Source organism: Pelodiscus sinensis, chromosome 30 (assembly GCF_049634645.1).
Source record: "Pelodiscus sinensis isolate JC-2024 chromosome 30, ASM4963464v1, whole genome shotgun sequence".
Taxonomy (NCBI): domain Eukaryota; kingdom Metazoa; phylum Chordata; order Testudines; family Trionychidae; genus Pelodiscus; species Pelodiscus sinensis.
Window position 1 is genome coordinate 968,338 of NC_134740.1, and position 14,757 is coordinate 983,094.

General features: G+C 53.8%; 1 protein-coding gene across 1 annotated transcript; it reads left to right on the top strand.

Annotated features, from left to right (window-relative positions):
- Window positions 1–510: 510 nt before the first annotated feature.
- Window positions 511–13,372, top strand: LOC142821082 (immunoglobulin superfamily member 1-like). Its single transcript, XM_075911869.1, has 8 exons — window positions 511–576; window positions 1,820–2,162; window positions 3,992–4,297; window positions 4,727–5,017; window positions 6,398–6,707; window positions 7,405–7,838; window positions 8,864–9,205; window positions 13,275–13,372. Exons 1-8 carry the CDS (start codon window positions 511–513, stop codon window positions 13,370–13,372), a joined length of 2,190 nt encoding a protein of 729 aa, XP_075767984.1.
- Window positions 13,373–14,757: the final 1,385 nt, after the last annotated feature.

Consider the following 14,757-nt stretch of genomic DNA (forward strand, 5'->3'; position numbering starts at 1 on the left):
CATGTGGATTAGGAACTTCTGTGGAATTTAGAATTGCAAATTGAGCTCCGTGGGCACCCGTGTGCCAAACCTTCCCTGGGTCAGGCTGGATCTCCACGAACCTGCCCCAGCAGCAGCTCCAGGCCAGAGCCAATGTCTGAGAAGCTGGAGAGTGACCCTGGCAGATGGCTGCTTGGTAGGTCCCAGTAAAGCGCTATCCCCATGGGCACTATCCAGCCCCTCACGGGAAGTCCCAACAGAGAGAGCAAGGGCTGGACAGGCCATGGAGATTAAGCTTCCCCCTCCCCATGTGGGGCTCTGTGTGTGTGTATGTGCGTGTCTCTGCCCCAGCTCTGAGCTCCCAGAGAGGATAAAAGGCCCCAGTCCCGTGCAGCAGCAGATCAACAGCTGGTTCTGCAGAGACCCCAGAGGAAACGTGATGGGTGGAAAACTCCCCCCCTCCTTCCTCCACATCCGCCCGAGCTTCGACATTTCTGCTCAGTTCCTTTTAGCTGCTGCTGGTTAGGCCGGATGGTCGGCTCAACATCCCCAGACACATACAGGACCCTTCCCCCACAGATCCACTCCATGTCCCTGGTGGGAAAGGCAGATCATGTCCTGGGTTCTTGCTGTGGTCCCTGAATTGCTCCGCGGCATGATCTGTGTCTGCTGGACACGGGTGTTGGGGCAGCTCCGGGGGGGCAGCAGGCTGTGGGGTGAGGGGCAGATTAGGGGGAGCTGCAATTTGCTCAGCTCCATGAAGGGGGGGATCAGTCTTGTAGTGGCTGGATGCAAGGATGTAGCCATTTAGCCAGACACAGAACATTTTCAAGGGGGACTTAACCCCGGTTCATCTATTCCTATGTAGGGAACAGATACTAGCTAATCGACGGCTCTTCAGTGTAACAGACAAAGATCTAACATGACCCAGTGTGTGTGTGTCGGGGAGGGCTGGAGCGAAGCCAATCCAGGCTGTCTGGATGGGGCAGATTTTAACAATGAGGGGGATTGGCCACAGGGACAATTCCATGGTGGGGTGGGTCCGGTGAATTCTCCAGAGCCGGCAATTTCTGAATGCCCCCAAAAGTGCTTCTCAGAGCTGGGCTCTGGGCAACAGAGGGATCAGTTCTGGGCAGTTGCAGGACCTGGCTATTGGTGCCCATGGCCTGTTTTCCAGAAGTGGGAATGGGAGATGAGGGATGGATCACTTAATACGACAGAAAATTCACATGTGGTCCCAGCCCCCAAAACCTGATCTGCACCCCCTGTCTATAACCAGGGCCCCTCCCTGCATCTCAGACACTCTGTGGTGGGCACAGGGGTCCCACGTGATCTGCAAAGACTAGGCACTGTTGTGGGGAAGCTCACAACACCAGGGACCTGGCTGAGCACTGTCAGGGCTGCCCATTGTGCATCTTCAGCCCCGGAGCTGCCTGGATTCCTCTATTGTCATTTTCTGTCCTGTGACCCTGCCGGCACCGGGTGTGTCATAGCTACCCCAAGGGAGAAAGCGCCCAAAGATGCAACATTCTCCATCAAGTCAGGGATCTGGTCTCCAAAGATGTCCCTGCTCCTGGCTCGCACTCACAGTTGAGACAGGGACCCCCCCGTCCCTCCCTACTTCCATACTCTGGGCCCAGCCAGCGGACCCCACACAGAGCTGTTTGTAGGAACAGCCACAGTGATGCTACTGGGCTGTAGCACAATTCGGCCAATGGTGCCAGAAACCAAGTTGCTGTTCTTGGGGCCGTGGCCCCCTTGGCAGGTGTGAGGCTTCCCGGGGGCAGGAAGAGCTCTGAGGCATATCACTAGCATGTGACCTTCCCAGCCTCTTATATAGAAACTGTCTCCTCCCCTGGCTGTCTTGTCATTTCCAGCTGCCCTCCCAGCTCCCAAGCTCAACTTGTCCCCACCCCGGCCTGTCTACGTCGCTGGGGAAGCTGTGACTCTGACGTGCTCAGTTACTGGGGTGTCCAATCTGTCTGGGATCCGGTACTACAAGGAAAACAAGGAAATCGACTCCCAGAAACTCCCCTCGCCTTGGCACAGTGACTCCCACTCAGTTTGGCTGCCAGGGGTGTCTAGATCGCAGGCTGGGTCGTACAGCTGTGCATTCTGGAAGACAGAATCTGGGCAAGAGATCCCATTGGAAAGGAGCCAACTGATCCGCATAGCAGTGACAGGTGAGAGACCCTGTTCCCTGCTGCTTTTTGGCCCTGTGGTGGGGTCTCTCTCCCCCATGGGCAGGGTGAGACTCAGCCTGGTCCCTCAGCTCTGCACACGGTCACCCAAAGGGGCTGTTCAACACCTATCTCTGGCTCCCGGGCTGGGTTGGAGGGTGGGTGTGAGAGGTGCTCTGGGGGTTGGGGGGATCCCAGCTAATAGAAACATGTGAATACTTGTGGAGAGTTAAGGAAACAAACTTCAAATCTCCCTTGTTTGTGTTCAATGTCACACACAGGGTATGTCTACACTACCCCGCTAGTTTGAACTAGCGGGGTAATGTAGGCATACCGCACTTGCAAATGAAGCCCGGAATTTGAATTTCCTGGGCTTCATTTGCATAAGCGGGGAGCCGCCATTTTAAAATCCCCGCTCGTTCGAACCCCGTGCCGCGTGGCACGAACTAGGTAGTACGAACTAGGCTTCCTAGTTCAAACTACCGTTACTCCTCGTGGAATGAGGGGTAAGTGGAAGGACGTGAGGGAGGAATGGGGTACGAGCCCTCGATGGGGAGGACTGGGCTGGCTCTGCGGGCTCCTCGGGGTGGAAGCTCTCCTGCAACCCCCCGATTGACCCCCCTCCCAGATGGCAGCCTGGGGCAAGTGCAGCCGGGCTGATTCCCGAGTGCTGTGATGTGCCAAGTGTGGGCATTCAGGGCACTCCAAGCCAGGACTGCTTTGCTGTCCCTCATCGAGGTAGACAAGTGAGCAGGGAACCCCTGAGAACTGTCTGTCTGGGGTGGGGGTCGGGTCCCTTTAAGCACAGCCCTCGGTTAGCCTGAGGCAGCAGCTCCACGCTCTAAGTCCTAACCTGATGCCCTGCCGGCACTGCTTCCGGCCAGCCTGAACCTCAGTTCAGGGTCCACTCAATGTGGACATGCTAGTTCAAATTAGCAAAATGCTAATTCGAACTATTTTTTAGGTCTAGATGCACTCGTTCGAATTAGCTTAGTTCGAATTAACTAATTTGAAGTAGTTCGAATTAGTGCTGTAGTGCAGACATAACCTGAGTGACTCTGTTGCAAAAAAAGCAAACATGATTCTAGGATGTATGAACAGGAGTGTTGTGAGCAAGACACGAGAAGCCATTCTTCCACTCTACTCTGTGGTTAGTCCTCAGTTGGACTGTTGTGTCCAGTTCTGGGCACCACATTTCAGGGAAGAGGAGCACAGAAATTGGAGAAGGTCCAGAGAAGAGCAACAAGAATAATGAAAGGCCTAGAAACTTGAGCTAGGAGGGAAGACTGAAGGAATTGGGCTTTTGGAGATTTTTTAGTTTAGAAAGGAGAAAACCGAGAGGAGTGATTTTCAGGTATCTAAAGGGCTGTCACAAGGAGTTGGGAGAAAAATTGTTGTCCTTGGCCGCTGAGGACACAACAAGAGCTTAAACTGCAGCAAGGGAGGTTGAGGTTGGACATTAGGAAAAACTTCCTGCCTCCTCGGGGAGGTTAAACACTGGAATAAATTGCCGAGGGAGGTTGTGGAAACTCCATCTCTGGAGATATTTAAGAGCAGGCTGGACAGACACCTGTCAGGGAAGGTCTAGATGGTGCTTGGTCCTGCCATGAGGGCAGGGAAGGGGACTCGATGACCTCGCAAGGTCCCTTCCTGTTCTAGTGTTCTACAATTCTGCGGCCCAGTGGGGATGTCATTCCTGGGCACGGAGCTGGTAACAGGCTGGGGTCTGTTCCCAGGATCCCTCCCTGCTCTGCCCTTCCTTGGCTCCTCCTCTGCCACTGGGTCACTAGCCACCCACGTAAGAACTGTCACCTCCCTCTTGTCTTTTCCAGACCCTCTTCCATCCCCCCAGCTCACCGTGTCCCCACCGCAGCCTGCATACATCGCCGGGGAAGCCGTGACTCTGACGTGCTCAGCTGCTGGGGCACCCACCGTGTCCGGGATCCGGTTCTTCAAGGATAGACAAGAAATCTACTCAAAGGAACTTCCTGCGTCTAGCAACAGTCACACTGAGTCCCTGCCACTGTTGAGTGTGTCTGCAGGCAGCGCCGGGCAGTACAGCTGTGAGTCCTGGGAGACAGTGTCTGGCCGAGAGATCAAATCCACAAGGAGCCGACCCAGATCCATAAAGGTGACAGGTGAGTTCCTCCATCCCCTCCCCTTTGCTGGCCCTTGCTTGGGTGTCTATGCTCCGTGCTGGGGGGAAGACACAGCCCAGCACTCAGCTCTTTACAAATCTTATTCTAAAAGCAGGGATCTGGTCTCCAATGTGGTCCTAGTCCCAAGGGCTGACCCAGAGAGTTGGTGGGTGTTTCTCCCAGAGACCTCTCCATTCCACTCTTGTTCCTGAGATGACTCTGACCTGGTATCAACTGCCCCTCCCCTTCCAGGGCCTGGCAGAGCTCTGGGTCATGCATGTGTCCCTGCTGTACACACCCCTCCAGCTGGGGGAGCCAAGTAGGGAAGAAGCAGCCTGGGTCTCTTAGCCTGGGACAGGGAGACTGGAGAAGTTTGTGTGAGGGAGTCAGGGCTCATCTATCTCCCCTCCCCACTTCTCTCCCTCCCAGCACGTCCACCTCCACCCAGCCTGTCTCTGGACCCTCCTTGGCCCATCTACATCCGAGGGGAGCATGTCACCCTCAGGTGCTCCGGTCAACTGAATGAGGAAGCAGCAGGATACAGGTTCTTCAACCAGAGAGGGGAGCAGATCTCCAGCGGGGAATCCAGCCAGGGCACTTGGCAGATCAACATGAGTGACGCAGCCGCCAGCCAAGCCTACACCTGCCTGTACTGGAGAGTGGAGCGCGGGCGAGAGATCCCGTCGGAAAAGAGCCCCCCTGTCCCGGTGTTAGTGACGGGTGAGACCCTGTTCCCATGGTGGGGGTGGCCTTTCTCCATCCCTACCCACCTCCAGCTGGGTACTGAGCTGCTGCAGCCCCCCACCATGAATAAATGTCACTACAGGGCATGGCAGTGGGGTAACTTGACCAGGAATCCTGCCCTCCGCCCTTCCACCTCATAATTATAGTCTGATGCGCCCCTGACTCCTTAGCAGAACCAGGAGATCAGGATCACAACAGCCCAGCAACATGGGAGGGAGAGATCCTACCCTGCATGCTGGGCTCCACCAATTATAAATCTTACTCTGAAACCAGGGATCTGGGCTCCAACATGGTCCTGATCCCAAGGGCTGACAAGCTGATCCTCACAGCTCAGACAGAGACCCCCCCATGCCCACCCCTGCTGTGCCCTGGGCAGCTCAGTTCAGCCTGCAGGCCCTACACAGAGGCCCTGCTCCCTGAGGGTATGTCTACACTGCCCTCCTAATTCGAACTAGCAGGGTAATGTAGGCATACCGCACTTGCAAATGAAGCCCGGGATTTGAATTTCCCGGGCTTCATTTGCATAAACTGGGCGCCGCCATTTTTAAAACCCGGCTAGTTCGAACCCCGTGCCACACGGCTACACGCGGCACGGAGTAGCTAGTTCGGATTAGGCTTCTAATCCGAACTAGCTGTACTCCTCGTGGAATGAGGAGTACAGCTAGTTCGGATTAGGAAACCTAATCCAAACTAGCTACTCCATGCCGTGTGTAGCCGCGCGGCACGGGGTTCGAACTAGCCGGGTTTTAAAAATGGCGGCGCCCAGCTTATGCAAATGAAGCCCGGGAAATTCAAATCCCGGGCTTCATTTGCAAGTGCGGTATGCCTACATTACCCTGCTAGTTCGAATTAGGAGGGTAGTGTAGACATACCCTGCGGGATTAACTGTGGGCACAGGGAAGGGTGGGGCTCAGAGGGGTACAGGGTATATCTCCCAGGGAACTCTCCATCCCACTCTTGTTCCTGAGATGACTCTGACCTGGTATCATCTGGCCCTCCGCTCCCAAGGTGTGGCAGATCTCTGGGGGTATGTCTACACTAGCTTGTTAATTCGAGCTAGGTAGGCAAAGTAGGCGACCAGAATTGCAAATGAAACCCGGGATTTAAATATCCCGGGATTTATTTGCATGTTCCCGTCCGGTTGCCATTTTGAAATTCCACTAGCTCGAAGTAACTGCCGCGTGGCTACACACAGCAGCGAAACGGTAATTTGAATTAAGTCCTTAGTTCAAATTAACTGTTACTCCTCATGCCTGGGGGGGGGGGCAGCTCTGGGCAAGGAGACGGGAGAAGTTTGTGTGAGGGAGTCAGGGACTTGGCTCATCTATCTCCCCTCCCCACTTCTCTCCCTCCCAGAGCATCCACCTCCCCCCAGCCTGTCTCTGGACCCTCCTCAGCCCATCTACATCCGAGGGGAGCAGGTCACCCTCAGGTGCTCTGGTCAACTGAATGAGAAAGCAGCAGGATACAGGTTCTTCAACCAGAGAGGGGAGCAGATCTCCAGCGGGGTCTCCAGCCAGGGCGCCTGGCAGATCAGCACGAGTGACTCAGCCGCCAGCCAAGCCTACACCTGCCAGTACTGGAGAGTGGAGTGTGGGCGAGAGATCCCGTCGGAAAAGAGCCCCTGTGTCCCGGTGTTAGTGACGGGTGAGACTCTGTTCCCATGGTGGGGGTGGCCTTTCTCCATCCCTACCCAACTCCAGCTGGGTACTGAGCTGCTGCAGCCCCCCGCCATGCTCCCACTGCCCCCTGCCTCTCCCCAGATGTGCCCCCAGCCTGGCTGCCCAGAGATTTTCAAGGAGTACCTGGGACTTTCTCCTCCCCAGTGAGTAAATGTCACTACAGAGCATGGCAGTAGAGTAACTTGACCAGGAATCCTGCCCTCCGCCCTTCCACCTCATAATTATAGTCTGATGCTCCCCTGACTCCTTAGCAGAACCAAGAGTTGAGGATCCCCAGAACCCATCGAGAGGGGAGGGAGAGATCCTACCTTGCATGCTGGGTACAACCAATTACAAATCTTACTCTGAAACCTGGGATCTCACCTCCAGTGTGGTCCTGGTCCCAGGAGATGACCAGCTGATGCTCACAGCTCCATCCCCGCCTCCATTGAGCCCTACGAAGTCCAGCCCAGCCAGCAGACCCTACACAAAGGCCTTACCTCCTGTGGGGTAACATGTGGGCACTGGGCAGGGTGGGGCTCAGAGGGGGGCAGAATATTTCTCCCAGAGAACTCTCCATCCCTCTCTTCTTCCTGAGATGACTCTGACCTGGAATCATCTGCCCCTCCACTCCCAGGGCCTGGCAGAGCTCTGTGTGTGCTCTGGGTCATGCATGTGTCCCTACTGTACACACCCGTCCAGCTGGGAGAGCCAAGCAGGGAGGAACCACCCTTGGATAATCAGCCTGGGGCAGGCAGCTCTGGGCAGGGAGACTGGAGAAGTTTGTGTGAGGGAGTCAGGGACTTGGCTCATCTATCTCCCCTCCCCACTTCTCTCCCTCCCAGCACGTCCACCTCCCCCCAGCCTGTCTCTGGACCCTCCTCACCCCATCTATATCCGAGGGGAGCTGGTCACCCTCAGGTGCTTGGATCAACTGAATGAGGAAGCAGCAGGATACAGGTTCTTCAATCAGAGCGGGGAGCAGATCTCCAGCGGGGTCTCCAGCCAGGGTACCTGGCAGATCAACACGAGTGACGCAGCCGCCAGCCAAGCCTACACCTGCCTGTACTGGAGAGTGGAGCGCGGGCGAGAGATTCCGTCGGAAAAGAGCCCCCCTGTCCCGGTGTCAGTGACGGGTGAGACCCTGTTCCCATGTACGGGGGCGGCCTTTCTCCATCCCTACCCACCTCCAGCTGGTCACTGAGCTGCTGCAGTCCCCAGCATTGCTCCCACTGCCCCTTGCCTCTCTCCAGCCATGCCCCCAGCCTGGATGCCCAGAGACCCTTGAGCAGAGCCTGGAACTTTTCCCTTCCCCACCCCCTGCACTGACCCCTTTCTCCCAGGGGCTCCTTCCCACAGCACCATCATCTGCCCTCCCTCTGCTCCCCAGATCTGTTATTCTTAACCAACCCCCCCCCCCCACAAGGTTCCCATTTCAACTGGGCACAGACCCCCCAGCCCAGGAGGGGAGCTGATCTCTGATGGGGTGAGGTGGGGCTCAGAGTAAAGAATCCAGAGCCCCAGGCCTGGATCACCCAGCTCCAATCAGGGTACCATCAGTTGTATTTCACCAATTGCCAGGACTGAAAAGATCCTGTGTCCATCTCCTCTGAGCTCCTGCCTCCCACACGGCAGAGACCTGGAACAGAGCCAGCCCCAACACCCCTCCTGCCTCCTCTGGTTCCAGTTCTGCTCATTCTCCTCCCTCCCTGTCCCTGCACTGGCATGTGCTCTGTAAATTCACATCTGCCCCCTTTGTCCCCTCCTCCTCTGCCCCTCCTTCGCACTTCCACATTCCCAATCTTCCTCCCACCACCAATCTCAGGCCCAAACTCCCAAGCAGGGAACTGGCCCTGGCTTCCCTGAGTGCGGAAGGCTCCATGAAGCATTGGCAGTGGAGGGGGAACACAAATCGAGAGATGTCCTGTTGCCCTTGTCCACCTTTGACCCCGTATCTCAGCCCCACGTTGCCCACATTGGGAAGGAAGCCATCCCTAGCCTGGCTCCTGCTCATTTCTATGAGGAGCCCCTTGGGACCCAGCAATGAGACCAGAGGCTCTGGAGAGAGAATAAAGTTCAGCTGTGAATGACTCAAATTCTGGGCTCCACTTTCCCCCCTCGCATGGCCCTGCTGACCCCTCCCCTTTCCTGCTCCCCACAGATCCCCCTCCACAGCCGGAGCTGAGTGTGGATCCCCCGTCTGGAGCGGTGAGCGAAGGGTTTTCCCTGAACATCACCTGCACAGCACCTGGGGACACCCGTGAGCAGAGGTTTCACTTCTACAAGGACGGAGTCAAGCTTGTTCCTGGGGATCTGGAGTCTGAGATCAGCACCATGGAGCCCGGCACTGGCTCACTGAATGTCTCTGTGCTCAGCATCCCATGGGCTGGTCCCAGCATCACTGGGGAATTCACCTGCGGGTATGAGGAGAACGTGGCTGGGAGGTGGATTCCGTCCCCCAGGAGCCGGGCTGTGAATGTGACTTGGAACGTCATGGTGTCAGGTGAGTGGGCTGCTGTCTCCTAACATCTCCCCCAAGGTCCCCTTCCCAAACCCCCACACTTCCTCACTGCTTTTTCTGGACAAGCAAGGACGGTAAGTCAGAGCGGTGTTACAGGACAGGCAGGCAGGGAAGGGACAGACACGCAGACTGGAAGGATCAGGGGTCAGTGTCCACGAGTCGGACGGGGAAGGGCTGGTGGTGGGTTTCTCATCTTAGCTTGATGGCCCCTGAGGTCCAGGGGAGTTTGTCACAAATCTTAGAGGCAGAAAATCTTTGATTCCATGGGCAAGATGCTCAGCAGTGACATTAACCGGCTGGTTCCATTCATTATGCTCCATCTCTGGAGCTCCCAGCGTCTGTTGGGTCTGGGAGCTGGCTGTGGGTGGCTCTTTCTCCCTCACCAGTGTCCTCAACTTCTTTGTGTCCTACTGCTGCTTCTAGATCCAGGTTCCTGGCTTGTTCCCCTGGGGGGCCCAGAAGGCTCTATAAATGAGACGGATGACCAGGAGGGGCTTACTCTTGCTCTAGCTCTGGTAGGAGAGGGGTCTGGCTTCCTGCTTCCTGAGTACCTTGGACAGCGCAGTGCTGGGGAAAGACAGGGCACGCAGGGGAGCTCAAGCCTTCAATCAGCCGCAGTGACAGGGACCCAGGAAGATACTAGGGCTGCAGAGAAGGTGCCATGGTCTGAGACACACACAGGTCTCAACAGTTGATGGACATTGGACAATTGCCACATCCATAGGAAGTAAAAAGGCATCAATCCACCACAGAGAGGGGGTGATGATTGAGCTATCAATGGGGCTGGAGACAGCCTGCCCAAGTGACCAGCCTGCTTCCTGAGCAAAGTGAAACCCCATCAAGAGACGTGCTTCCCTGGTGGACGGAGAAGGTTCAAAGTCTCTTCTCTCTAACTCGGACGCCACATCCACATCAGTCCTCTCGAATTTCATCAGTCTTATATCTCATAACCAACTGCTGCAGAGCAGCCACGTCGTAAACCTCTCTGTGGAATCATCACATTTCCTACGTTTCCGGAAACTTCTTACATCCGAGATGTCCAGATTTGGGGCCTCATCCACTGAGATTTTCAGTCTCACTTATTTATTTTTCTGTCTCTTTCTCCTATTTGGTCTGGAATCACCAGTTTTGACCTCCAAACTAAGTGCCTGCTTCCCAATTAACCGTTAACAAGGTCCTGATCTCTTTCCTCAATCCCTGGTGGCTAATGCACATGGTGGCAGTTGATTTGATCACTTTAAGAGGCACACACCCACACCTCAAATCAGGGTAACATGCTAAGAACTGACGAGTTCATTTCTGGAGACCAGACCAGGTCACCTGACTGTTGATTTTGCTCAAAATAGGAATTAGTCTCCTAAGAATGTCTCTTGTGTTCAGATGTTACTACAACATGCTGGTATGTAGGTGCCTGCAGTCACCTCACTGATAACACCCGTATCAAATATTACAAGGGGTAGTTCAGTGTTTGAGCTGAAACTGTAAACACACGCAGTGTGGAGGAAACTGGGAGTATGAGTTTGCCACAGGAGGGGTTATTTCCCGCCCTGCCAAAGAAGGCCCCAAGACATGAGACAGAAACTGTGGAACATAAGAGGGCAAAACACTTTGTGGATTGCATCCCCTGCAACCTAGGAAGAGGAAACAAACATGTGAATGAAAGTCCTCAAGTTAAAGAAACGGAATCGTTTTGGTTGTTTGACCTCAGAAGGGCCAGCGACTTTGCATTGAAACCAGAGATCCCCATGAGATACCTCCTGGGTTTGCCCAGAGAGACCCTGTGACTAGACAGGTCCCTACAGCTTGGTTACTCTTTGGATTTAGATATGAACTCTTTGGGTTGTGTCTCTTTGCTGCCTCTCTCCTGCAGCTAGCTCTCTTCTTCCTTTTTCATTGTCAATAAACTCTTACTGCATTTACTGCAGACTTGGCTTCAATGCAGATTTTGTAACATCTCTGGGGCCAATTAACCTGAAGTAAAGGACTGACAGTTTGGCCTAGGTTTTTTACCCAAGGGACCAGTTCTCTGTGACACATTAGACCCTCCAAACATCAGTTTAAATCAGCCCCCAAGGATGCTGCTGCAACAGGAGCTGGTTTCGGTGACTTCTTCATGAATGGGAAAGATCACAAGCTGGTAGGAGTGGGTCAGACCCCGATGGGGTCAACAGGCCATTGCTCAAGTAGTGTGAATGGGGCCAGACCCTCTGAGGTGTCATGCTTCTATGAAGCACATGGGGTCTTTACAGGGGGAACAGGCGACACACCATGTTTGAGAATACAATGGCAAAGCAGTTAGCATACACTTACATTGACAGACACATTCCACCAATCAGTGGTATAGTTACCAGTGCATGGTCATTGGACAGCCTGTTTAATCCTGGGGGGAGGAGGGAGGGGTCTGTTGGTCTGGACAATGCTCCAGTCATGGCAGGATGCCCTTGCTCTTAAGTCAAAACTGTTCTCCTTTGATAATCGTTCTTTCCCATCAGGATCAGTGAATTTTGTCTCGTGGTGTTTTTTCTGATGAATGCTTGTTCTCTTCAGTTGTTTCTCTTGCTCCTTATTATCTTTGTTCTGCCAGGTTAAGCTGGTTTCGATCACAAATACTTTGTGCCAATGGATAAATGCTTGCCTTCTTTCAGAGCTCTTGATTTGCCCACTGCTTCCACCACGCTGGGGAGGTACAGCAATCTTCGGCGTTGTTACCTCTGTTCTCGGCTTGTTCTTAGAATGCTTGGCCTTCACACTTATCCCTTCACCTTCCCACACATACATGTTGGTCCTTCTCCATAGATTTAAAATGCGGCTTGTGTTCTCATTCTACCAATCCATGATGATCACTTACACAATTTAACCTCGGGACAATGCAGATTTAAAACTCCCTTAAAATCTTTGCAAAGACCTCAACTGAATTACAGCCTCAGGACTTGGGTGAATTAAAAGTCTGAGATCAGTTCCATGAACCCAGCACCAGCTCCATGAATGTCTCTGTACTCGGCATCCCAGAGGCTGGTTCCAATGACACTGGGGAATTCACCTGTGGGTACAAGGAGAACAGGGGTGGGAAGTGGGACCTACCCTCAAGAGCCAGGCTGTGATTGTGACATTGATGGGTGGAGCTGTGAAAGTCACTGTGGGTACGTCTAAAGTACATGGCTCCATCGACGGAGCCATGTAGATTTGTTTTTTTGGTAAAAGGAAACGAAGCCGTGATTTAAATAATCGCGGCTTCATTTAAATTTACATGGCTGCCGTGCTGAGCCAACAAACAGCTGATTAGCTGTTTGTCGGCTCAGTGCGCTAGTCTGGACGCTCCCCAGGCGAAATGAAAGCCTTTTATCGACATCCCTGGTAAACCTCATCCTATGAGGCATAACGGGTCGATAAAGGGCTTTCAGGTCGGTGTGGGAGCGTCCAGACTAGCGCGCTGAACTGACAAACAGCTTATTAGCTGTTTGTCGGCTTAGTGCGGCAGCCATGTAAATTTAAATGAAGCCGCGATTATTTAAATCACGGCTTCATTTCCCTTTGCCTACAACCCTCATCTACATGGCTCCATCAATGGAGCCATGTAGTTTAGACACAGCCTGTGACAGGTGAGACATCACTAATGTCTTAATCCAGCTCCCTGTGTTGCATCCTCCAGAGCTCTCACGTTTGGATGAGGACACATCTCACTTGGAGATAGAAATCCTCTTTCTGACCCCCCCTTTTCTAGCTATGACACTTGAGTGACCTAGAATATGGGCACCTCATGATGCTGTGAATGGAATTAGCCCCTCAGTGCCCATTCTAGAGATGGAGAAATGTGTCCAAGTCCCACAGGTAACTATCAGGGAGTTGCCGCCCACAGCCAGTGTCAAAGACCAGCCCCATCTCCACTGGACCATCCTCCCTCATTTCAGAAAGATCATCAGGCTGGTATAAACTGAACGTGCAATGGCCACCACAGTGAGGGGTTATCACAGGAAATCTGTTATCAGGACAGATGCAGCTCAAGGCTGTTGGGCTGTTGTCATTTGCCCTCCTTTCTTTTTCCCCTGAACAGCCCGTGATATTCTGCTGAGAACTGGTGGTGTCTTGCTCCTGATCGCAGCCCTGACTGCTCTGCTCTGCTACTGCCGCAGGAAGAAGAGAGGTGGGTGAAAAGAGGCGGGAGGCTGGGATCACTCACCTGCACCTCAGATCTAGTCTGGTCAGAACTATTCAGTAGTGATCTGGGTAAAAAGTTTAAAATATTCAGAACCACAAAGGATCCTACCATAGTGCAGTGTGGAAACCAAATCAATCCCTGTATTACACAAATGTTTCTCTGTGTGTTGTTTTGTTCAAGAACCCCTCCTCCACGGTAAGAGCTGGGACCTCCAAACTTCATATGCACCTTCCTCTTCTCCTAACTGAAAGCAGTGTCAGGGTGTGGCTGTGCCAGGAACAAAGGGAAGTGCTGGGAATGGGACTGTGTTCCAGCCAATGGAAAGGGAGGGGGCAGAGAGAGGAGGGACATGATACTTAGCATGGCCACTGGGGGCAGCAAGCCCACGGGGAGAGCTATATGCAGAATCACCGCTGAGAGTAGCTGCACCACCAAGACAGAGGCCAGTAGGAGTGGAACTCTGCCACATTCCCTGACACCAGAATGGGCAAGTAACCCCAAACATCTCCTCCCCAGCCCTTGTCCATGGCATCAGGGGAGCTGAAGAGACACAGAAGCTCTTTGGTGGCCTGGAGGATTGGGGGGGCAGAAGGACCCTAGCGGCCAAAGGGCCTGTGGGGAGGAAGAAGGCCCCTGGTGACTGGGGAGGTTGTGGGGAGGTTATTTGTGGGGGGAGGAACAGAAGGTCCTTGTCGGCCAGGGGCTTGGAGAAGGGGAGACAGAAGGTCCCTTGTGGCCGGGAAGGAGAGAAATCCCCTCCAGAAGGGGGCTGCTGACCTGAGACCTTCCTCCCCCCACAACCTTCACACTCCTGCCTCCACACCTCATCCTCCAGCCCTGCGATCCTACATCCCCAAGGCCCTGCCCTGAGTCCTGCACACACCACACAACCAGTCCCCTGCCGCGAAGGACCCGTGCAACACTGGGTAATTCTGCTAGTCTACAATAGGCTGGATAAGTGAGGTATTTAACTTGGAAGGAGAGGACAAAGTATAGAAGGAGACAGAGTTCTAAGAGGACATTGTTAGGCTGTCAACACCTGGTGTCAGATGAAGTTTGGTTTAAGACACATGATTTCATTTGACATCAACACTAAGACTGTTGGTCATGCTCAGGGTGAAGTGAGGGTAAAATAATGTCAAAGTCTCTAGGCCTCTGTGCTGAGAAAATACGTATTTAACCAGAGTGACCGTGGGCACGAAGCTGAGTTTGTGTTTGCTCAAGGTTATGCCCTGTAGCTGGGCGTTTCCTCAGGTTATGTCCTCACTTCAGCTCCCTTCTTCTCTTGTTCTGTGCTAGTTCCAAAGACTCCGAAAATCACGAATGGATTTGAGCCTGGGGAACGTGCCAGGACCCTGGATCCAGGCCATGACAGGAA